General features: G+C 36.3%; 1 protein-coding gene across 8 annotated transcripts in view; it reads left to right on the top strand.

Moving 5' to 3' along the window:
- LOC126186955 (diacylglycerol kinase theta) overlaps nucleotides 1-24,228 on the top strand; it is a 703,899-nt gene that overhangs the window by 502,966 nt on the left and 176,705 nt on the right. For all 8 annotated transcript variants that reach the window (XM_049928254.1, XM_049928253.1, XM_049928259.1 and 5 more), the window contains 5 exons: nucleotides 4,060-4,192; nucleotides 6,631-6,824; nucleotides 6,981-7,193; nucleotides 7,310-7,444; nucleotides 18,212-18,386. In XM_049928254.1, coding sequence (XP_049784211.1) covers nucleotides 4,060-4,192; nucleotides 6,631-6,824; nucleotides 6,981-7,193; nucleotides 7,310-7,444; nucleotides 18,212-18,386 — 850 coding nt within the window. The remainder of the gene's footprint in view (nucleotides 1-4,059; nucleotides 4,193-6,630; nucleotides 6,825-6,980; nucleotides 7,194-7,309; nucleotides 7,445-18,211; nucleotides 18,387-24,228) is intronic.

The following is a 24,228-nucleotide window of genomic DNA, read 5'->3' as shown; positions in this document are numbered from 1 at the left end:
AACCAGAAAACTCACATGCATTCACACAAGAATTAGTCACACACACACACACACATGACCACTATCTCTGGGTGCTATGGCCTCCTCCAAGTGGTGAATAGCAATCTGTCCTGTTTGTACAGTTGGAATTATCATCTTATGAAATAAGGGAAAGGCAACCACTCACCTGTAGTGGATTGATGTGTGGAGAACAGAAATGTATTACAGAAAATAGGATTCACACTAGCTATAGTGAATCGATATGTGGAGAACAGATACATGTAACAAAAACAGCAGTCACACCACAGATGAGTGGTTGTCTTTGCCTTGTTTTGTATATTGCTTCATCCAGGAATTTCCATTATTGTTATGAATTATAATCTAGGTTAGATAATCAGACACTGATGAATAATTAAATTAAGGAGACCTGTGTAATAGCAGGCACAACACGCTTCTACCGTGCTAACAGCAGTGACAGATTGTGCATTGTGGCAATGATTTTATGGGCATCGAAGGTGTTGGGGAGCCATCTTGATGCTAGAATACTCAATAAACATCAATGTGAAGAAATAAAGAATCTCACTGGTGTTATTTTGTCCCTTCCCAGTCACTGTCTACTATCACATTAGGTAACATTTGGTTGGCTCAGAGCATGGATGGGCAACTGGCAGCTCACAGGTCGGTTTTGGCCTGCATTTGCTTTCAGTCAGACTTCTGAAAGAAATATGTGGGAGAGAGAGCAATTGCTAACATTTTAGTCTCTCTGGGATGCATTTTCTGGCCTCTATCACATATATGAGCATTTTGGCCATTTTGCACATTGCTAACAACACGTGATTTGTGCCTATCATCTGCAGTCGCAGAAATGTCACATGGAAGTTAAGGAGCCCTCATAAATTCAGTATTATCATCAATATAATGACCATCTGAGGGAGAATACTATCATATTGTCACTATCAGAAATATTGAGGGACAGTATTGATGCCAATCAAAATACCCACCATTAGTATTTCCAAAGTGTGTTGAGCATGTGGAGGCGAGTATTATCAGTTTGACAGTTTGTCATTCTGATGTTCACATTTTTCAAGTTTGGCTTCTGTATAATACAGCTGATATATGCTAAGTTCAAGTGATTGAAACTTATTAGCTTTTTAAATTGAGGGTTTAATTTAGTTAGTGCTACAGAAATAACCTTTGCCTGTGCAATTAGTCATTGAAAGTATTCTTATAAAAATATTTAAAAATGCTTGCTGATATTATTTGTGGACATTAACACACTAAATTTCAAACATTTGAATGACCTTAATGTGGCCAAAAATTGCAAACTTACTCTTAATTGCTTGTTCGACTGAGATTGCTGAACTATCTCACTGACATACTTTGTGTTTCTTAGCTTTTTCGTATTAACGTTGGTAAATATTATTCTCTGTTAGGAACATAGGAGACTGCAGCTGTTGAAACTGAAGATAATTTATAATGAATTAAATAAAACCAGTTGCTTTTATAGGCATTTATTTTTCCATGATGACATTTCAAAATGCCTGGCATCCTGTCTTCAGATGTTTACATTATTTACTTATCATGGACATTCTTTCATTACAAACAGTATTGCAGAATTTTGCAATGGATGGTTTTGAGACTACTATTGTAAAACATCGTAAGTAAATAAACAGTGTATAAATAAATGTAAATACCTGAAAATGCAGTTAACATAAAGTAAAAGTATCTCAGAAATGCTTGTTCTGAGACTTAATTTGTTGGCATGGTACGTGGGGAAAGTGGTGCATTTCATATTGGTGCGTTATTCCATAAATATTAATGATATGGATGCTATATGTGTGACTTTATATGCTAGGAGCACTACTGTCATATCACATGACGAGGTGGCACATGAACTTAGGTAAGTGTGTGAATTAGGCCTGTGGGTCATTAAAGGTTGCCCATGCCTGGCTTATAGTGTTGTCTGTGGTGAGAGGACATGATCTTTAGGTATGATGAGAGATATTGCCATGCATATGACATTGTATTCACTGTTGTTGAGTACAGTGACAGTAAAAAGTAGTGAGAAGTAGTAAGAACTGAAAATGTTGATAATAGAAATTAATATATGAAAGTATCTTTATGCTTGGCAATTTAATGGAAGTTTAGTTATTACATTGTGTGTTTCTGTTTGTTACTGTTCTACAGGATTAAAAAAATGATGCAAGATCATTTTGTTTTTATCATAGTGTTTCAAACTGTAGGAAATGATGAGTTACTTTGTGTTGTGTCTACTTTCAGTTGGACTTAGAGACATAAAAATAAAGTTACAGAAATACCTATGTAAATAGTTTTGTTCATGTAAAGATAATCCAAAAGAATGAGCCTGTAAAATTGTAATTTTTTAATGTATGTATGAGAGGTTAATACTATACAGTAATGGGGTGGGTGTGTTAAGGTGACATGTATTGTTGTTAAAGGGAGCTGTGCTGGGGCTCTACCTGTCTTGCATGAAAGTTTTGTTTATGTGTGGCAGAGCTCAAGTCAGATATCATAGTCGAATATTAATCATAGTGTCTCAGAAGCAAAAAATTTAATTTTTTTGCACAAGAGGCTGAATCAGTTATGTGAGTTATGAAAATAAAAATAAAATCTTTAGGATAGAAATGAGGAGTTACACTGTCATCATTATTTCATCTTTCCATTTTTCCATGTCATCTCAGTAGGCTACAAAAGGTACACTTATAAACAAATGCAAAACTACAGACTGTACTGTATAAATATGAATGCCGTAGGTGTAGGTGATTATATACCGATGTGTAAGACTTAAGGTTGAAAGTAACTTTTGGATGCTGTTTCACTGGCAGGTAATGACTCCATAACACACGGACCATACATAGAACAACTCCAGTACAGTACTCAAGGTAACTGAAAGAAATGCACAATGAGACGAACAGAAATTACACTTTTATTCAAAGACAATAGCTGCACTGAAGTCATCATGATTCATAGTGTTCCTGGGGACATTATTTATCCTTATGTGGCCAGATGTGGGAACACTTGATGCTCCCTGGAACATTGTCAAACTTAATCGTTTTGGTGGTCCATGTCTGAAGGTGTGGGGAAGCATAAAGTTGCATGGATTTACTGACCTCTAAATCACTAAACATGGTACACTTGCCAATCAGCATTATTGTGAAACTGTGCTCCTTCCCCATGTACATCTTTTCAGGATACATTTGGCCCTGACTTAGTTTCTACGTATGACACTGTGCAACTGCATTGTATAGTGCAGGTGGGGGAGCTCTTGGAATGAGACAATATTTGGCTAATGGACTGACCTTCGTGTTCCCTCAGCTTAAATCCCATCTAGCATGTGGAAGATGTGTTATGGAGATGTACTGCAGCACATCCACAAGCACTAAATACAATCCAATAGTTGTCAATGGCCCTGGTGGATGAATGGAATGCTCTACCACAAGAAATCCTTACCGACTGTCTGACCGATATGGGAGCATGTTTTAGACCATAATATTCTGTCTGTGGTGATCAGATACATTATTAAGAACAGTGGTCCACCTTTTGTAGTGTCCAGGGGACCATCATGAAATGTGATGACCTCAATATAATTATTGTCTTTGAATAAAAGGTCATTCTGTTCATCTCACTGCATATTTCCTTCAGTTACCTTCTGTACTGTATTGTAGCAGTTCTTTCTATGTATTCTCCAAGTTTCATCGAACTATGTTACTTGGCAGTGACAAATCATGCAAAAGTTGCTTTTGTCCTTAAGTTTTGCACACCAGAGTAATTTTGAACAATTTGGAATCCAACATGCATTGATGTATTGCAGAATTCATAAGGTTGAGAGATCTTCAGTTATTATATATTTGTCTATTTTATTTGAGTCAGTTATTTCCATTTGTTTCAATGTGAAGTGGTTGAGCTTTACAATGGTTGAGCTCTACAGTCTACATGTGGAATACATTTATTGATATTTTTTGTTATTTGTGTGTAGTCATAGCTATAATACCTTTGGAGTCAATCCATCTGTTTTGTGTTAACATTATTAAGAAAACTTATACATTTTTTATTTTTCAGCAAATTTTTATCTGACGGATATATACGCTACAGAAGAATCAAGACTTGCTGAAACTCCACTGTCAGACTCTCATCCTGTGACAAATCTGCACCGCAAAGAAGGAAAGCGCCCTGCTGTTTTTTTACGTTTCAGGTGCTTTATTTCTCAGGTTTACATAATGCTAACATACATTGCTCAATACCTGTATTCTTTTTTATGGCTCTTTTTCCTCCAGAACCACGCAAAACATCTATGACTACATATAAGTGGCAGACAAATATAAGAGGGACAGATGGAAAGAAGTAAGTAAACTGTTTATTATTTCAAAAGTAATTACTATAACTGTTAATAAATTTATCCGACTGTGAGAGAAGATGGCCAAATGCCTTCATGGATAAATGTTTGTGGTTGCCTACAGAACCACAGCCGTACCCAGGCATCCACAGTGGCACTTTGCAAAAACTGAAGCATGCATTCAAGTCCAAGTACCCAGGAATGTTGATGGATGGCATCAGTCTGTTGCAGGATAGTGCCCGTACAAATTTTGCTAAGGTTGTTTTAGAGTAGACTGGAGAAGTTTCACTGGGAAGCCGTTACTCATCTTCCAAACAGCCCATGCAATTTCCTTATTTTTGGAACCCTGAAGAAGAACATTCATGACCATTGATTTGCTTCAGGCACAGAGGTGCATGCCTGTGTGCAACCATGATTCCATGGACCACCACAAACATTTTTATGAAGGCGTTGACTGTCTTGTCTCACAGAGGGAATCATATTATCAGTTATGGTGATTACTATTGAAATAATAAACAGATAACTTACTTTTTTCCTTATGTCTTGTTTTCATTTTACTGCCCCTTATAGTAAATAGAACTCTTTTAATTTATTTAATTATTTTTTATTGCTTGCAGAAGTGGAAGGCTGGTCACTACTCATTGATAAAACTTTGAAGATGAATATGTAACTTCACATGTATTCTGAAACATGATAAATTTCAGTTAAGCAACAGTTATTTACTGTCAGCTGTGATAGTTTTATACAGCCCATGTCCAGTGGCACTGATTGCCAATTTTTTGAATTCTTTCTTGTATTTTGCTTAGGAAAATTATTGTCTTTACTGATTTTACAGATGAGGACTATGTGGATACATATCTTATCATTCTTTTCATAAATATTTCTGGGTCTACTCTAATGATATTGACAGAATTTCTCAGTTTAGTTTTCCTATCTTTGTATGTCACATTTTAACCTTGTTCTGTACATGCTCCAGCTATATTTCATTCAATCTCTGGTTTTAGCTGAGTTTTGAGAACATCTGTAAGCTCTTTGGATATTCCATAATGAATCTTCCACTTGTCAGTGGAATGTGTGTGGTGTTTGGAAACTTCATGAGAGATTAAAACTGTGTTCTGGACTGGAACTCTAATCTGGAACCTATGCAGGCATGACTTCAGTTCTGACAGTACCTCTCTCCTACATTCCCAACATCAGAGGAGCTCTTCTGTATACTTTTCTAGACCAGCAGTAATCCATTCTTTCAGGAATGCTAGTCCAGAATGGTGCACAGGAAAGCTTATGAGTTTAGAAAGTGGGAGAGCGATACTGGCAGAACTGAAGCTGTGAAAGCAAATAACTCAGTAAGAACACTGACTGCAAAAACCTTCACATAATTTTAATTTTTTGAGAAGAATATTTAGATTTTATTAATCCCAGCCCAAATAATTCTAATTTTATCTTTTTGTGTATATTTTCTTAAGGGTGGCACCAGAATGCCAGGACTATATAGTTTACTCACCTTTCACCCTTTTCGCACACTTTTGTTCTTCTTTCTCTTACTGCCATATTTACGACCTTCAGCAATAATGCTTTTGTCGACCTTTATAAAAACACCTCAGCAAAATACTATATTCTTTGAAATTCACTTTTTTTATTGTTTCGAGACGTATTTGTCTCCTAGACTTCTGCTGTAGGGCACTCTTAAATCTTATGTTCCATGGTACCATTATTGCTTCAGTCACAGTGAAAGTATATTTCCACTTTTCACGGATACATACACTTTTGTGTTTCATTTAGGTTACATAAATTTGAATGTAGATGTTTCGCTAAAACAAAGTAGAAGAAAAAAACATAGGACAAAATTAATAAAACCATGAATGTGTGTACACTATGATAGCTGATCTGTAGTATTCAGTGCACTGCCTTATCTGTTTGTCTACCTTATTTTTATCTGCTCTATGCTCTTGATTGGTAGTCTTCCTTTATACAGACAAAAAAAGTAGGTCCTATACATAGTAATATAATATTTGTGTATTCAAAGTCAACAGAAGGAAATCTTGAGTAGTTCTCCTTGTAATCGCAAGCAATTTTTCTTTCACCAATTTACAGGAAACTGATTTTGCCATTGAAAACTTAGAGTTGAAATTCCATGCATTCTTGTATTCTTGCAGTGGGCCGTAAAGCCCAATCTGCACCTTTGACTGCTTTCTGGATGAGTTTTGGAAATTTTGTTAATTCCTCCTCATAATGCATTTAAATGAGAAAACATACAGCTGAAATTGAATTCTATGTGCTTTATCTTATTTGCTTTACAGAGACCGAGATAATGACAGTGGTGAAGTAAAAGTTTATCCAGGGAAACTGCAGGTTTCAGAGGCCTATTGCACTATTCCTGTAAATGCAGAAACTACAATTGATGATCTCATCCGTGAATCGCTTGGTCGCTTTGGACTTGATAATTCTAAAGCAGAAGATTATCGTCTTAGCCAGATTCTGCTGGACAGGGGAGGTAGGAAATCTCTCTCTCTCTCTCTCTCTCTCTCTCTCTCTCTGTGTGTGTGTGTGTGTGTGTGTGTGTTTGTGTTTGTGTTTTTATTGTGGCAATGCTTACATAACCAAGAAGTAATTACTTATGGCAAATCCTGTTAATGCTTGTCTTTTTCAGTTACGGAACATGTTCTTTCAAGAGATGATAAGCCCTGGGAAATAGTGAAGCAGTTGGGTAAAGATTCTATCCGCCAAATGGAACTCATGAGGTTCTACTTACAACTGAAGCAAGATCCACATGGTCCAAATCTTGCTCTGTTTGTTGGAAATTTACCACCAAATATTTCACAGAGAAATTATGAGAATATGCTAACTGAATTTCTTGGGAAAGGTTGGCTCATAAATGATATTTCATCATCAATTTTTACTTATTTATTTCTTCATCATTTCCTAATAAAGAATTATCTATGTTTCTTCATGAACCTCTTATTCATTTACCTATTTCAGAAAATAAATTTTCTTCAATTGGGCCAATTTATTATGAATATGGCTCCATGGTTATTACTTATGAAGATGCAGACAAAGCAGTTCGTGCTTTATATATCCTTCGGGAATCAAAGTTTGAAGACAAACACCTTCTTGGTAAGTGATCCTAACATCTCAGTTGTATAGCTAATATTATTCCTTGACCATATGTTAGTATCTCTTTTATTACTACTCAGTGGACACAGAATACTCATTTCTGTTGCATTTTCTGAAGTTATAATGATAATGAAATGTTGGATGAGAAATTCACAGAGCTCCAGTGGTCAAAAAGGGAAGTTTTGGGGATTAGGTCAGCAAGCTATTTGATAACAGAGAATTTCAAAAGTTCAATTATCAGAAAAGCTATTATGTGGTTGCAACTGAGAGTTAATAATTTTATAAAGCTGTTATTGAGGATAAGAGAGAAAAAATATATCATGAAAATGCAGCTTGATAGCAGTGGCATTATATGGAAATACTGCATTCGAAATAGAACTTCTAAGTGTAAATTGCATTACATAATGTGAGCTTTAGTTTTTCTATCAACATATTTATGTAAATCATCCACCCTCTTTAAATGTAGTGTAAGATTTTATTCCACCCTCCAGTATAAGGTTAAAAATTACCGTTTCCAACTTGTGACAGTTTTCAACTGATAAGTTGAGAATCCTGCAATGCTTATGTGTGATCCTCAAGTTCTTGTACAGGCTATTCATGTTCGCTAGTAACTTATCATGGTGACAGAATTAGTTCTTATATTCAACAGTCTTTTGCGTGTGGATATTATGTTTTCTTAAAATTTACCAGTGTTTATACGAAGGTGGTTCAAATATAAATGGCATTTTATTTTTATTTACATTTATTTATTGAAAAACTCAAGGCAGTTATAATTTATTTTTCCACATAGTCTCCTGCTTTAGAAATGCATTTGTCCCAGCATATGGGCAGCTTTTTGATGCCCTCATCATAAAAAGAACTGGGTTGGTCACCAGCCAGTTGCACATGAAGTCTTCCATACTCTCGTCATCTTCAAATCGTCGCCCTCTTAGAGCTTCTTTAAGCGGTCTGAATAAATGGAAATCACAGAGTGATAAGTCCGGGCTGTAAGGAGGATGCTCAAGTGTAGTCCAGTGCATTTCCTGTAGCTTGGAGACAGTTAGAGCTGCAGTATAGGGTCGCGCATTGTCATGGAGGAGGATGACCTGTCGGGAATCGATTGGTCTCGTCTTTTGCAGCGATATGTAATTCATGTCTTGTTCAACAGATTGCAGTAGTAAGCAGCATTGATTATGCATCACTCGTGCAAAAAATCAATCAGCAAAATGCCTTGCTGATCGGAAAAAAAGTGTAGTGGTGAACCCATGTTTTGTCGCAGGTGACAATCCGACTCAAAAATGCATCACCTTCTTCACATACCTTGCTGTAAACCTCTGACAGACCCCCAAACGTCTCAGCTTCAGATTTTTGGTCAAAAGTTTAGGCACCCATCTGGAACACACTTTACGGAACTGTAGGACATTTGTGATGATTGCTTGACAGCTCACATAACTGATTCCGACTTTTTGTGCAATTTCTGATACTCTCACCCATTGATCATTGTCAATAATGTCTTTAACTCCACAAACGTTTTTGTCTGTAATGCTGGTCCGAGGACGGTGATCGTGTTGCTGATTTTCCACATGTTCTTGTCCTTCTTTGACATATTTATGCCAAGCAAACACACATGTCCTTGATAATGTTTTATCGCCAAACTGTGCAGTCAATCCTTGGCAAATTTCCACCGCTGTAACTCCTTTATGAGCAAGAAATTTGATAATTATGCGTTGTGCACTGGAGGGGAACACCTCTTGCTCAGACATCATGAGCGTTGCTGACGAAACAGCAGGAAATATCTAACAGCACACTCTCCTTGCTTGTAACAGTCCCGCCTAAGCACAGCAGAAATGTGGGGCCAGTCCTACCTACTGTTGATGTTCAAGAACAAAAATTCCATTGATATTTGATCCCCTCATGTACGATATCAAGTGCAGAGTCTCGTTATTTCTAAAGTAGCTATTTTTCAATTAAAATTTGGGTGACTGTTGATTATTTTTTTCTGTAAATCATTATCGTAGTCACAAACACAGTTTACTCTTTTGGTGCACAATGCTTTAAAAATGGTGCAGCGGAAAAGTGTATCAAGATAATTTTAAAATAATGGAAGTAAGCCATCAGATGCCTAGGGAAACTGAAACCACAGGATTTGTGTGAAATTAAAATTAAAGAATTCTTAATTTAGCAGTGGATCTGTTGTTCTGTTGTACATAAGTGTAAGGATTCCATTTTTTATGTTAAACTAGACAGATCCACCTATCATAAATATAACAACAAATCTAGACATAATTATCGCATTTGCAGTAAAAGACTTAACATAATTAATAAGAATCCTATGAATGAAGGAGAAATTTTTTAACAGGTTCCCACTTAGCAAATAAAATATAAAAGAACTGATGAGCAAACCAGCTGAAGCTTTTCACAGACAGAATCCTACCAGACATTGAATTATTTACATGCATGTAAGAAAATAAAACAAATAAATACAGTATTAATCTAAGGAAATGTAGATTTGTTTCATTTATATATAATTTGTTCTCAATTTATGTGACTCTAATGTAAATTATGTGTAGATTGATTTTAATGTAATGTGTCTGTACTTTTGCATTTTTATCTTATTGCAATTTGACTGTTATGTATAATCAGTGTCAACCTGTTTTCTTTCTGGCCATGTTGAACTAATATAAAATTTTTATATTTCCAGTCAGTTTGTCAAAAATTTGTGTTGTTTCAGTATCAATCCCAACATCATCTAGTGAAATGAATTGTGAAACAGCACTTTGTTGTGTTTATACAGCTAAGGATGAGGGGTGGTTAAAACATAAAATTGACCATGGAAGTGGTGAAGAAAGATGGCTGACTCCCATTCATTGATATCTGGATGCGAAAGAAGTAAGATGAAAAGTTATGTCCATCCGTATACAGGGAACCAGCACAAATGGATCTTTACTTGCCTCCAGATGCTGCCACTCAATCTAACATGGCATCGTTCTAAGAATTGTTGCCCACTGAGCTCTGTCAGTAAATGACCAGGAAAGTCTGTCTTTGAGCACACCTGAGGAAAGGCCTCTGGAGTAATGGCTACAGTGATAAATTAAGATGGCAAGGCAGACTCTATGTAGTTTCTCCATATTGAGACTACCAGCAGCAAAGCTCACAAGGAACCTGAAGAAACATATTGTTAAAACAAATTGCTGACCTCCATAGAAGACAGAGATCTAGTTGGCTGAGCCAAGGATGCACTGGTAATGTGCATGCCTGGTATCTACTGTGTTCATTGTGAATGCTGGCTGTAGATCGGGTGTGTACGATGCTGCATTCAGCAGTGCTTCTTGGAGGATACCATGTACGTTCACCTTGTACAGAAAAATAAACTCACATTCTTTCAACTCAACTTGGACAAAGGTCATGTATTCTATTTTAAATGGACCAGAATGCTGTGCAAGGCCAGTGGATTTTGGAACATCATTATAAAGTACGTGATAGAAATTATGACTATTGATAGACTCATAAAGAGAGAGGAGGAGGCAACCAAATTTGGACGAAGGTTATATATTTTATGTTAAATGGACCAGAATGCTCTGCAGCATCAGTGATTTTGGGACATCATACTACAGTAAGTCATTGAAATTAGGACCAATGATTGCCTCTTAAATGGAGAAGGAGGCCCTCAACTGGGTTGTGTTAGGTGTATGTTATTGTCCACAGTACTCTGTAAACGCCCCCAGTCAAGAGACATCCAGATAGCACAAATAGTGGAGCCTGACAGACCATGGCAAAACTCAGCTGCAGCTCTCTCACCCGACTACACCCGTCTGTAGCACTAGGAGGGGGTCGACTGACCACTGACATTGCTTGTATAAGGATATCCCAGATGCCATTTCAACAATCTTCCAGATGATTATGGGAGTTACAGTTATTGAAATGTCACACCAATTTGAAGAATTGCCCAGCTAGAGACATGAGAAATTTATGTTATGTGTAATCTGTTTTTAATTTAAGGTTTCTATGAAGAAAGAAAAAGAATTACACATGATCATTCTTTACATTACTGATGGCCCAGTAAAGTTCATTGTTCAAAAGTCACAGTCTTGTATTCGATAGAATTTGGAACAAATCTGTCTGTTGTGCAAGATGAAATCAATTACGTTTAGATGTTTTTAAATATATAAGTGCACTATATAAATTATAAAAAATTCTCATTATATTATTAACACAATACTTTATTCAAAACAATTTTTTCAGTTTTCCTGCCAGGACCAAGAACAAATAAATTCTTGTGTGAATCCATTCTTGAGCAAGCAAGCATCAATTTGGCCAACTGTGATATGATGACCTCAAATCTATTACACAGAACTAGGTACACCATTTGTAGTGAAAGTTGCACCAGTGTTCTCTCCATGTTATTCAACTGAATGTTGACTTAGATGTCAACAAAATTGTCACCAATCATTTTTGCAGCCCCAAAACTAGGGATTTACTCTAATATCAATTGTTATTGATTATTTTTATTTGTCATGCCCCATTCTCACCCCCCCCCCCCCTTCCTCCACCATCCTTAGGGTTGTTACTGGTGCTATACACCTTCTCCCACTACTTTCCTTTTTCCAGGTAGTAAGCCACACATGTACATACTGTACCCAGCATTCATCAATAAAAAACACAGACTGGGAGCAAATATTTGTTGGTATACTAGGTATACTATGGATAAAAACCAAAAATTCTGTAAGGAATGTGATAGGGATTCCATCAGCCCTTGGGCTTCGTCCAGTTTCTGCTGTTTCTCAGTATCACTTACAGTAAAGTCTAAATTATTCATCTTTGCGTTTGTGTGAGAATTAAACTGGAGTGATACTTCTGAATCTTCTTTTGTAAAGAAATATAGCCAATGGACAAAAAAATATGGAAACACCATGAGAAACACATGCTTGAACATTGAACATAAATGCAGATGCTAGCCAAGCTTTCAGGCTGCACTTTTGCATTTGACCATGAAAAGCACATGCACAATGTCCCCAATATATTGCAAATGTCAGTTGTGGTCAGAACAGTAGTGTTCTGTGTAGTGAAGGCATACAGGAGGTACATGAACTGGAACATTCATAAATTGTTGGTGCTCATGTAGTGGATGCTTTTGCAACCAAGGTGTTTCAAGAGGCACTGTATTGAAGTTTATACCACTTGCAGGGAAAGTGGCGAAACATCATCTAAGTCACATGGACAAAAGTGTGTATTGAGTGAACATGGTGGACAGTCAGTGAAGGTGATTGTGAAGAAAAAAGACAATGTCAGCTGCAAAAGTCACTGGAGAACTTAATGTCACACTCAAGAACCCTGTCAGCACCAAAGGAAGGAAGCTCCATATGCAAAGAATTGCATGGTGAGCTGGAATTCCAGCACCAAACAATGATGCAAATGCTTGTAACAGGAAAATGTGGTGCCAAAGCCTTAAAAGTAGGCTGTGGATCAATAGAAGAAAGTCATTTAGTCGGATGATTCTTGTTTCACACATATCCAATTTCTGGCTGAGCTTATGTATCAAGAGTGAAACATGGTGGGGGTTCGGTCCCAAGAGTGAAACTAGGTAGGTATTCAATGGTGATTTGGGCAGCTGTACCATGGTATTCCATGGGCTCCGTGGTTACTCTGCAAGGTTACATTACTGCCAAGTATTATATGGCCATTTTGGATGATCAGATGCAGCCCACAGCACAGTGTGTGTTTTGCAATGGTGATCCTGTGTCCCAAGATGACACGGCCCCTGTTCACACAGTTCACACCATCCAGGACTAGTTTTGTGAGCATGAGGGTAAATTGCTACATCTTCCCTGACCACTACAGTCACCAGATTTCAGTATTATTGAGTGTTTGTGGTCTACTTTGAAGAGGAGAGTGTGTGACTGCTATCCAGCTCCTTAATCATTATCTGAATTTGCCAGGAATGATTTGAATGACAACAATTTTCCTGCACCATATTAGGCATAGTAATGTGTTGGGCTTGTGGTGTTTTCATATTTTTGTCCACTCCCTGCATTTGGAAGAAGTGTTCATCATTACCATTTTTGCTTTGTTGCTCTTAATTTTGGTTACTCTGTCGTTCATAAGTGAATGGTAACTTTGGTTCCACTTAGATTAGGCTAGATTAGTATTTCTCTGGGTTTTGTGAGACCTATTTCTGTATTATTCTGCTACAGTAGTCATTGAAGGCTTCACACATTGCGTTTTTCACAAATAAATGCTGTTCATACAGCATCTTACTGCTCATAGCCCTGTGTTTCTCATTTTATTTCTATTATGCATTTGTTGCTTTTCCTGTGGAATTTGCTTTATAATGACTGTGTACTATGGGGGCTGTTATGCATTTGTTGCTTTTTCTTTGGAATTTGCTTTCTAATGACTGTAAAGCATGCCCCCCCCCCCCCACTGTCTCTCTCTCTCTCTCCCCCACCTCCCTCCTCCCCTCCCCCCTCTCACTGTGAAGTGTTACAGTGATATGCTAAGTGCATATCCATCAAGTGCTTGCTCAGGTAGTCTTCTAAAGATGAGCCACCTTTTGTCTATATGCTCTGGCACAGAGCTAAATGTTATGAGTTCATCCTTGAAATACGTCTCTAGTGTATCGAGATTTATAAATCTTTCTACATGCTTAAGTGATCCTTTGTGCTTTGGTAATCATTGTTGCTACAACTGCGCCATGTTCACTGAGATCAATTTCAATGTGGACATGTTCAAAGATGTCAATTTTATTTGTAACAATTAGATCTACTATGTTTCCATCATGAGTGAGCTTCCTTACTATCTGTTCTAATAGTTTTCAAAGAAAACAATTATTTTATAGGATGTACTGTCATACTCACACCTTAGAAAACTGTAATTATTCCAATCCACTGTCAGATGGTTTATGTTGCCACCAGTGATTACAGCATTTGGGAAACACATTATTAACATGGTGATGTTTTCTCTGACTTTTTCGGTTACATCTGAAGATGAACCAGTTATCAGTGGAAGGACTCAGTTGTAAGTTTATGTGCATTCTTGATCAGTATGAGATTTCTTGATGGTAGTGTTGTAGGTGCGATATTTTTCAGTGCCCCCTGCCCCACCCACTCACTTCGTCACTCTCCACCACCCCTACATTCGGCTTTTGACTTGTTGGTATTCAAACATTTTTACAAAATCAAGATTCAGGTCACTAAAATCAATAACAAAATTACTTAATTACTTTTTCAGTTTGACTAAGAACTTCCCTTTTTCATTCAGTAGCTTTTTCCTATTTTGTGCACCACTTAGGTGCTTCACACTGCTTGTTGTGTTTGATAGACTGCTGCTCAGAAGAGAAGAATAGTTAATATCGGCACTGCCAAGAATGGTTATGAGCTAAACTTACACACATGAAAGCATACTGTGGCATCTGTTATGTTGATTTGTTGTCAGATGGATCTGAATTCAAGTCATTTCCATTTTCCTCACTATTCATGTCTTGCCAACTCTCTGAATTGTCACTAAAGTTCTCACCACTTTCTAAAAACAGCTCTTTGTTTTGTAAATCTGACAAACAAATCCTTTTTGCCATTGCTAAAGGTTGCCATTGTTAAATGCAAAGAAAACGACACACAAATCACACTATTAGACTGCCACACGCAAGAGACAAATGTTAGAACTGGCCAGTAATCTGTTGACATGACTAATAAGAGGTACCACAGAGTGGAGTCAGCTTTTAAGTAACAGCATAACATTATAAACTGGCCTGTAACTCATCAGTCTCATTAACTACAGGCCACAGAATCCTGTGGGGTGATATATCCATTGAACCTGTTGAGAACAAGTTCACTGTAGACAGAACAAGTTCACCATACTTAATTAAAACGTCCAGATTAACAATCTGCAAACTTTCCTGGGGTACTGAGAATAGTTTTGGTGTGATGGAATTTCCTTCCCTGGCTCCTCTTTTAATTGTTAATTTCTCATCATCCTCATGACATCTGATTGAAATTCATGTGTTAATGTGTTCTTTAGTATACTAACAATGGCTGAATCATTGACTTACTTTTCATGAGTTGCTTATAACATTTTTGCTGAAACTGAGCCAAAAGCTTTCTTAGAACTTACAGCTCCCAAACATAGTGGTAATTCATTCTGATTGCTCTTTTGTATAGTTTCATTAATAACTTGTAATGGTCCATTGTGTCATATCTGATTTTAAAGCCAACTTGTTACTTTGCCTGATTAAAATCCAATTATTTTTTATGTAGTTAGTGATAATTTCAGGGGCCATCTTTACAAAATAAAAAGGGAACTGACAGGCAAATTGTCTTTATTTAAAATATATAATGTGCCTTCTTTTTTGTGAAGTAGGACAATTACAGCATTATTCCATTTTTCAGGAATTGCCTTCATCCTAGGACATTCTGTAAACAGTTTTCTTTTTTTCCTTTTGTATTATTTTGTCTCCAGCTGTAACTCACATATGAATTGTCCTTTCTTTCATCATATGTCAAATGGCTTTACACATACGTTACCTTGTATTTCTTCAAGAGTGTTGTTTTCCTTATTCACTATCGAAGTCCAGCTGACTTCTTGAACTGCACAATTGTAGTAGTCTTGGAGAGTGTTTTCATTTGTCTGTTTGTTATTAGTTAATGCTCCATCTACCATATAATCTGATCATTAAATGTAGTGTCTACTCAATGTAATATTCTGTTTTTATAGTATTTTCTACCATTCTCTCAAAAGCTTTTTCTTTTTTTCCCTTCAAAAAATCAATAAATATATAAAGGAGAAAGAAAAAGATTGCTTTTCTTTAATACCTGTCTATAACAGTTGAGATTTTCTTCTTTTGCTCTCATCATGCTTCCAGTATCTTCTGCTGGCCCCACAAGTATATTTATTGAGTTAATATCCCTTCCATGTCTGCCTGTGTAATCTTGATTATCTAAGGAGCTAAACATATTGCACAATTTAATCTCATACACATATCCTCTTTGTATTTGTTTTCTCATGGACAAAAGTCTTAAAGATTAATATTTTGTTCTTAGTGAAAAATTTTACTTACAAATGACCTCTGTCACTTCTGGCATTGTACCTGAAGTTTCTCACTGAAGAATCATTCTTTAGTGTGTTCTACTTTAACATTAAAATTCCTCTTTATCACACTGTAGTGCAATTTGCTGTAATCACCTACTATTTTTATTTTTCAAAAATAAAAATAATGGAAGCAGTAGAGGTTCTAAGGTTCATTGTACTATCCGTTTAGCCAAACACTGTGTAGCAAATTGCGGGCACAGAAGTAGCTGGGCACACCCTATTCTCAAAATTTATGTTTATGACTTACTACCTAATGAGTCTGTGTGTTTCTAGCATGGAGTCTATTTTTACTGTGTGTGGTAGGAGTGAATGATCATTCACAGTTTGAAAGTATTTTAGGACTGTCACGACCTGTACAATTTTTTTATTATTTGATAAAATGTAGTCAGTCTCATTTGTAGTTATTGTCCTTGAAATATGTCCACTTTGTATTTGTTTTCTCCTGAACAAAAGTCTTAAAGATGAATATTTTGTTCTTAGTGAAAAATTTTACTTACAAATGACCTCTGTCACTTCTGGTATTGTATCTGAAGTTGTTCACTGAAGAATCATTCTTTAGTGTGTTCTACTTTAACATTAAAACTCCTCTTTATCATACTGTAGTGCAATTTTCTGTTATCACCTACTATTACTCTTATTAGGGATTCACCATCTCATCGTCAGAATATGAGTGCATTGGTGGAGAAACTTTAATGTTTCCTGTGTACTGGAATTTGTTTACTATTAAAGTATTCTTGGTATTCTACCTGAGTTCCCCCATTATATGTAATTTTGTTTTTAGTTTTCTTGTTTACATTAAATCCTACACCAAACTTTCCTCTCTGCTCTGTTCTGCGATTCTAATAACCTTATTGCATTACATTTAACCTTAAGTAATTCCTCTCCATTTTTACTAATATATCTCTGTATCATAGAGTTTTGCAATTTATTTTTCGAAAATAAAAATAGTGGAAGCAGTGGAGCTTCTAAGGTTCATTGTACCATCTGTTTAGCCAAACACTGTGTAACAAGTTGCGGGCATAGAAGTAGCTGGGCACACCCTATGGCCTGACACCATTTTCTGAGTTCCCTCAGTCCACAACCATTGCCATAGATCCCTCAGTGCACAACGCCTCAACTTTTTTCATCTGGGTTGTACTAGCCATGTCCCCAGAACTATCATAGCCGATTAGGACCCCTGACTACTCAGTCCTTCTGAAGCCGAAGAAGAGCTAAACCTTTACAGAACTATGCTCACAGCAGTCTCAGCCAAGATCTGAGTGCTTCCAGTTCTCAGAGGTTGGATCATCACAACCAGTTTACATGTTGATCAGGTGCCAACAAACCTCTCAGGCCTCCAGTCATTATTGTCATTTACCAGTCAGAGCAAACTGCCTATAAAATTTATGGAGTTCTGTAGTACTATAATGCTACACTGTTGCACTTCGTGTAGATTTTTATAAGATATTAACTGTTGTATTATAGTGCACAGTTAACTATTATTAAACAAATCAAAATAACAGTGTAAGAGCTTCATTGATGCTTGAATAATAAAATTAGGAGCTCATAGCAAGTAAACAATGAATTTTGATGTGGTATTATGTGTATTTTTTTATATAAAGCATTTATTTTTTAGAGCACAGAGGTATTTATATAAACACTGAATTGTATTACTCTTTCTAGAAGAATTATCTTCTGCTTGTAAGAAAGTGAATTATTACTTTACAGTTATGCTGCTCCCAAACATTGAACCCAGCACAGTACCTGCTGGCGTGCAACCCCTATTGGTGTTTGTGAATGTAAAGTCTGGTGGATGCCAGGGTCTTGAGCTGATCTCAAGTTTCCGCAAACTGCTTAATCCCTATCAAGTGTTTGATCTTGATAATGGAGGACCACTCCCAGGGTATTTATAATATATTTGTGTCTTTCTTTTATATGCACGTTGCCAGTATGACAAAAGTGGTTTAATTTTGTGTAACTATAAATACTAATGTGTTGGGTGCTTCAAATGCTAAAGGTGCACCATGTACATAATTTTAATGTGTATATTTTGAACGAGTAACATTAAATATACATTTGATAATAGAGAATATTACTACCCGTACCAAAAATAAGACTTGAGTGTTGCCATCAGTCCATGAACTTATAACTCTGAGGGGTGAGGGAAAGAAGCTAAGATGTATATGTACACCTCAGGTACTTTATTCTAGATGTTAACTGATATATTTGACTGATTTTTCTGTTGGTGCTTGTCAGACATGACAGTAATCATGGGAAAGAAAAATAGTCCTGATGCTTTACAGAAACCCAGGAAAGTGTTCTTTTGTGATATTGTTAAAATATGTTTCATTAATATTAAAAAGGAAACATTTTCTTGGTGTTATGTAAAAAATTGCAGAACATCAGGAAAGTATTACATATTTAATATTTTGCCATCTTCTGTCAAGCACCAACAATTAATTATACTTTATTACTTTGTGAAAACGTTAATAAACTACTTCAGATGAGACTTAAAAATATGGCAAGTTGCAGCTGTCAGAGAGGCCAGAGGTAAGAAGAGACAGGATGTAGAAAACCATACAGATTTCACTGATGATAAGAAGTGCCCAAGGGAAAGGGATTAAATGTACTAGGAGGAGATGCACAATAATTTTTGAGACAGGACTGATTGTGAAAATTTAAAAGCAAAATAAAAGCATTTTAACAGCAAATGTGAAGGATTAAATGGTGAGATGATGCTCAAAAATGACTTTGGTGGAAATTATACAGAGAGGATAGTAAATCCTGTTTAAAAATAAACAGCAAACACTGGGAGAAATCAGTGTACGTTTATGTGATAGGAACAATTCCAATTCTATACTAAATATTTCTACCTGTTCACACAGCCATCCATGTGTCATAACTACTACTATGGAAGAGAAACTTTGTAGATGTGGCATGACTTAAAACACCGCATTAACAAAATAAAATGAATGTTCGTAACTGCAATAACCAACTACCACTAAACTGCTATGAAATATATTTGGTGACTCTAATTAAATTTAACATTGTAAAATGAACAGGAAGGCCACTACTTAGGAAAAATAACTACTACTTCCCAGTAATACCAACATCCCCTGTTGTTATTTCTTATTTTAGCTTAATATCTACATGCCTGCATTGAAACTTATGGTAAGACAATCATTACTATGTAAAAAATATTGCTTTCATGGCAAATAATGTTATACTTATTAAAGCATTCCAGTGTATTATGCTGTGGTCGAATGAATTTCTTATAGAAATCCTTGTTTGGGTCTCAAATGCAAAAGAAATCTTCCCTTGTCAAACAGTGAGTGCAGTTGCAACCATATTTAAAAGGACTGCAAGGTTCACAATTTCGTTGCCTACAATGGTGATGGTGCCAAGAGTATAGGGACTGGACAAAAGAGGAACGCAATCACATGCTCTTCTGTATGGTTGTGCATAGGAATATGCATACTTAGACTAAAAAAGAAGAGTTAATGCTCGAAAGCTAGAGTGAATGATGTTTTCTGTTACATGTTTGTGTGCTCCACATATTGATTTGCGATAGGTGAGTGATTGCCTTTCCCTTCGTTCATATATTGCTCCACCCAGGAATTTCCAGTATTGTGAAAGAAAACAGTATCCACAGTAGACATCTGCATTGCACTCTGAGATCAAAAACAGCATATTAGGAGCAAATAACCACTTCATCTCATGTGCAAACCACATGTCATCCACATTCGGACTAAATAAAGAATAACTATACAGCCTACTGCAGACAGTCTTTTCTTTCACAAAATTCTTGGAAGCTGTGGACCCACACATGAACAAAATTCCTTTTATTGTTGGACATGCTATCATGTGGCGATATGTAGGAACATGTAATGTACCAACGAACATTGTTGAACGTGATAGTTCTGGTGGTACAGGTGTTATGGTGTGGGGAGGCAAAATGTTGCAGTGGTGTGCTGAGCTCCAAATCATTGAGCATGGTACACTCGTCAGTGTTATTGCGATGCTGTACTTCTTCCTCATGTGCTTCTTTTCAGGTATGCACTTGGCCCTGGCTACGCTTTTATAGACGGCAGTGGTTTACCACATCGAGCATTGCAGGAGCTTTTGGAACAAAAGGATATTCAGTGAATAGACTGGCCTGCACATTCCTCTGAGTTAAATCCCATCAAGCACATTTGGGACACATTGGGGAGATGTATTACAGTACATCTACATTGACCATCCAACAGTTGTCAACTACACTGGTGAATGACCTACCACAAGAACTCCTTACCAACCTTGTAACCAGTATGGCAGCATGTTGCAGAACATGCATTACTATCTCTGTTAGTCACATACCCCATCATGAATTGCAATGACTTCCATGTAATTATTGTCTCTGAATAAAAGTGGCATTTCTATTTGTCTCATATTTCCTTATACTCTCCTGTAGCAGTTCTTTCTGTGTATGTTTCAAGTTCTATCAAGCTATGTTACTTGGCAGTGACACACCATTCGAAAGTTACTTTCAGCCTTACGTTTTACACACTAGTGTGCATAGGCATACAGACAGTCATGCCACAGTTAAGATGCCACCTGCAAGTTTCTTCTGGGTGGACTTTTCTTCTCTCTTCTGCTGGCTTCAGACAAACATGTGGTGGGTCTGTCTTCTTATCAAATAGTGGTATCTTATCAGTCTTCCTTGTAGTCTGTTAGTATTGTTCCTATGGGAAATCTTACTTGCTAAGTTTGTCTCACCTTCATAGTAAAACTGTCTGGTAACCCTATAAGAATTCTGCTAACTGGAATATTTTTTGTTCAGCTTTGTTTGTAGTTCCAAAATGTAGGTAAAGCATTTTTGACATTGATGATTAAAAGATGAAAACATTATTTTTTCCACCACATCAGATGCAGTAATTATTATTATTTTAATTGTATAGTATGCTGTTGTTTAGTCAGTGCTTTATAACTCTTGTTTGTAAATTGTGTGTAGCCTGCCACAACTTTTTGTCTGACCTCATAACAGATCCTGTTAACAAAAGCTCAACTACATCAGTTGTGGAAATGTTGACCTCTTCAGTGTGTCTCTTTAAGTTCATACATTTCATGCACAATGGGCACTTCCTTACTTGTATACATTGAAGCCCTTTTCTAAATCATTCTTGAGGAGGACCTCAAGTAGTGCCATAACTCCAGGCTCTTTTGTTTCCTTTTCAGTATACATTTCCTTTCACAGAACATAGGCAATGTCTGCATCACACACCTGATAAAATATCCTCATTTCATATTTCTCTGGCTTATTTTTTAGGTACATATAAAATTTTACATGACCTCAAAATCCATCATCTGTAAAGAGCTTAACATATGCCAAAAAATGATGAGAAGCCTGAATTCAGGTAATCAAAGTACATACACATTTTAAATAGTTAGTTAGTTTATTACGCCTTTTTATCTGGCTAAACACTCAGTAATGGCTAAGAGAACAAACTAATTGTGGAATAAAGAAGTAGTTTCAGTAATACAGCCTTTGCAGAAAAATGTCACCTTCCTTTAAGAAGTATTTGAATTGTTACCAGGAGCATGAAGAACTAAATTCATTGACCAGTAGTTGCTGTGTATAGGCTTTCTGAGAACACTCAAATAAATAACAATTTTGGAAAACAAGTTAATTTCATATGTTTTCATCTTGTTCCACTTGTACCAGATATTATTGAACATTGGTGAGTTTTGTCTTCACTTTTGTATGATCATCCCACTTGCATATTGGTTTGTCTCAGTTTTTGTAATTCTGCTCATTTCAGCTGGCATGAATGACAAAAACAGTTATAAGCAGCTGATTTGATATCTTATCTCAAGAAGTGCAATTGCACCAGTAGCTTCTTAGAAAAAAATCTTAGCACTACATGTAACATAATCCATCTACATTCAGTGTCTGAGAGTCTTTTGTGTGATATTTTCTATTCTTTCTGAGGTGTAGATATTGTAGCTGAGGGCTCTGGTAGTTGATTGTTGTCATCATCTTCAGCTGTTAGCAATGAGAATGGAATAAGCATCACAAGAAAAATAACAGAATTATAGGTACCTGTATCTACTGAATCTTCTAAATCTGGGTTCATATTGGAACCTCAAAATCTCTTTTAGAGCCACAGTTATCAAACTAATCATCGAGCATTCTCAAAAATGTACTTGTTTCTAAATTCTCCGTTGTTACTACTTAAAACCAAATAAAACAATACTGAACAGTCACTCACAATAAAGGCAATGAGTCTATTAAAAGTCACAACAAGCTTGAGTATATGATTGACATGTATTAAGCTATCAGACATCATCCAACTGGGAACTTATTACATGTGGGGGTCCCACAAGGTCCCATCTTAGGGCCCTTACTTTTTCTTGTGTATGTCAATGACTTTCACCAGTTACACTGCCAGATGCCAAGGTTGTTTTGTTTGCTGATGATAGAAAAATGGCAATAAATAGCAAATCAAGTGCAGTCTTACAAAAATCAGCTAATAAAATATTTGTGGACATTAATCACTGGTTCCTAGCCAATTCTTTGTCACTAAACTGTGAAAAACCACAGTAAATGCAATTCAGAACTTGTAAGGGGTGCCCCATGAGTATATGCCTAGCATACAATGACAAGCAGATAGAAGAAGTGGAAAGTGTTAAATTCTTGGGATTACAGCTTGATAATAAATTCAACTGCGAGGAGCACACCACAGAACTGCTGAAGCGTCTTAACAAATCTCTATTTGCAATACGAATTGTGTCAGACATAGGGGACATAAAAATGAAAAAGCTGACATACTATGTTTACTTTCATTCCATAGTGTCATAAGGGATAATTTTTTGGGGTAATTCATCAAGCCAAGCTAACGTTTTCCAGGCACAAAATCGTGCAATAAGAGTTATATGTGGTGTGAACTCAAGAACATCCAGCAGAAGCCTGTTTAGGGAACTAGGGATACTAACTACTGCTTCCCAATATATTTATTGCTTAGTGAAATTTGTCATTAAAAATATATCACTTTTTCAAACCAACAGCTCAACTCATGGAATCAATACTAGAATAAAGAATAATCTTCACAAGGATTTAAAGTCACTTACTCTTGTACAAAAAGGTGTGCATTATTCAGGAACACACATTTTCAGTAAATTGCCAGCAGCCATTAAAAGCTTAACAACCAATGAAATTCAGTTTAAGAGAAGCCTAAAGGATTTATTGGTGGCCAACTCCTTCTACTCAATTGATGAATTCCTCAGTAGAACCAACAGTATTTGTGTGTGTGTGTGTGTGTGTGTGTGTGTATGTATAAGTACAATCTAACTTACGCACCATTTCAGTGCAGTAATGTGTTCATTGTAAATAAGTGTTATAGTAGTTGTATTATATTTTTAGTACCTAATAAATAAAAAAACATTTTTTTTTAATTTTAAATTCAGTGCATTAATGCGATTTTAGGAAATGAATGTTTGTAAAATGATTCTTTCATATAGTGTTCATTAAAAAAAATGACAATAATTCCACTTGGAACCTGTGGAAGGTACATTAGCTTATTTGTTTCGGTTGTAAATATTTGTCCTGTATTATTGTTTAACTGACATGTTCTATATCCTGGAGGACCTCCTCACTGTGGAACAATTGGAACGAAAGTAAATTTAATCTAATGTAATTGATATTTTTCTCTTGGAAAGGGAAGTGGGCAGATGAAAACGGAAAGGTTAACTGCTACCCTCTAGTGTCT

This window comes from Schistocerca cancellata, chromosome 1 (assembly GCF_023864275.1).
Source record: "Schistocerca cancellata isolate TAMUIC-IGC-003103 chromosome 1, iqSchCanc2.1, whole genome shotgun sequence".
NCBI lineage: Eukaryota > Metazoa > Arthropoda > Insecta > Orthoptera > Acrididae > Schistocerca > Schistocerca cancellata.
Note: the sequence above shows the minus strand (reverse complement) of the source record. Positions and strands in the feature narration are given on the sequence as shown.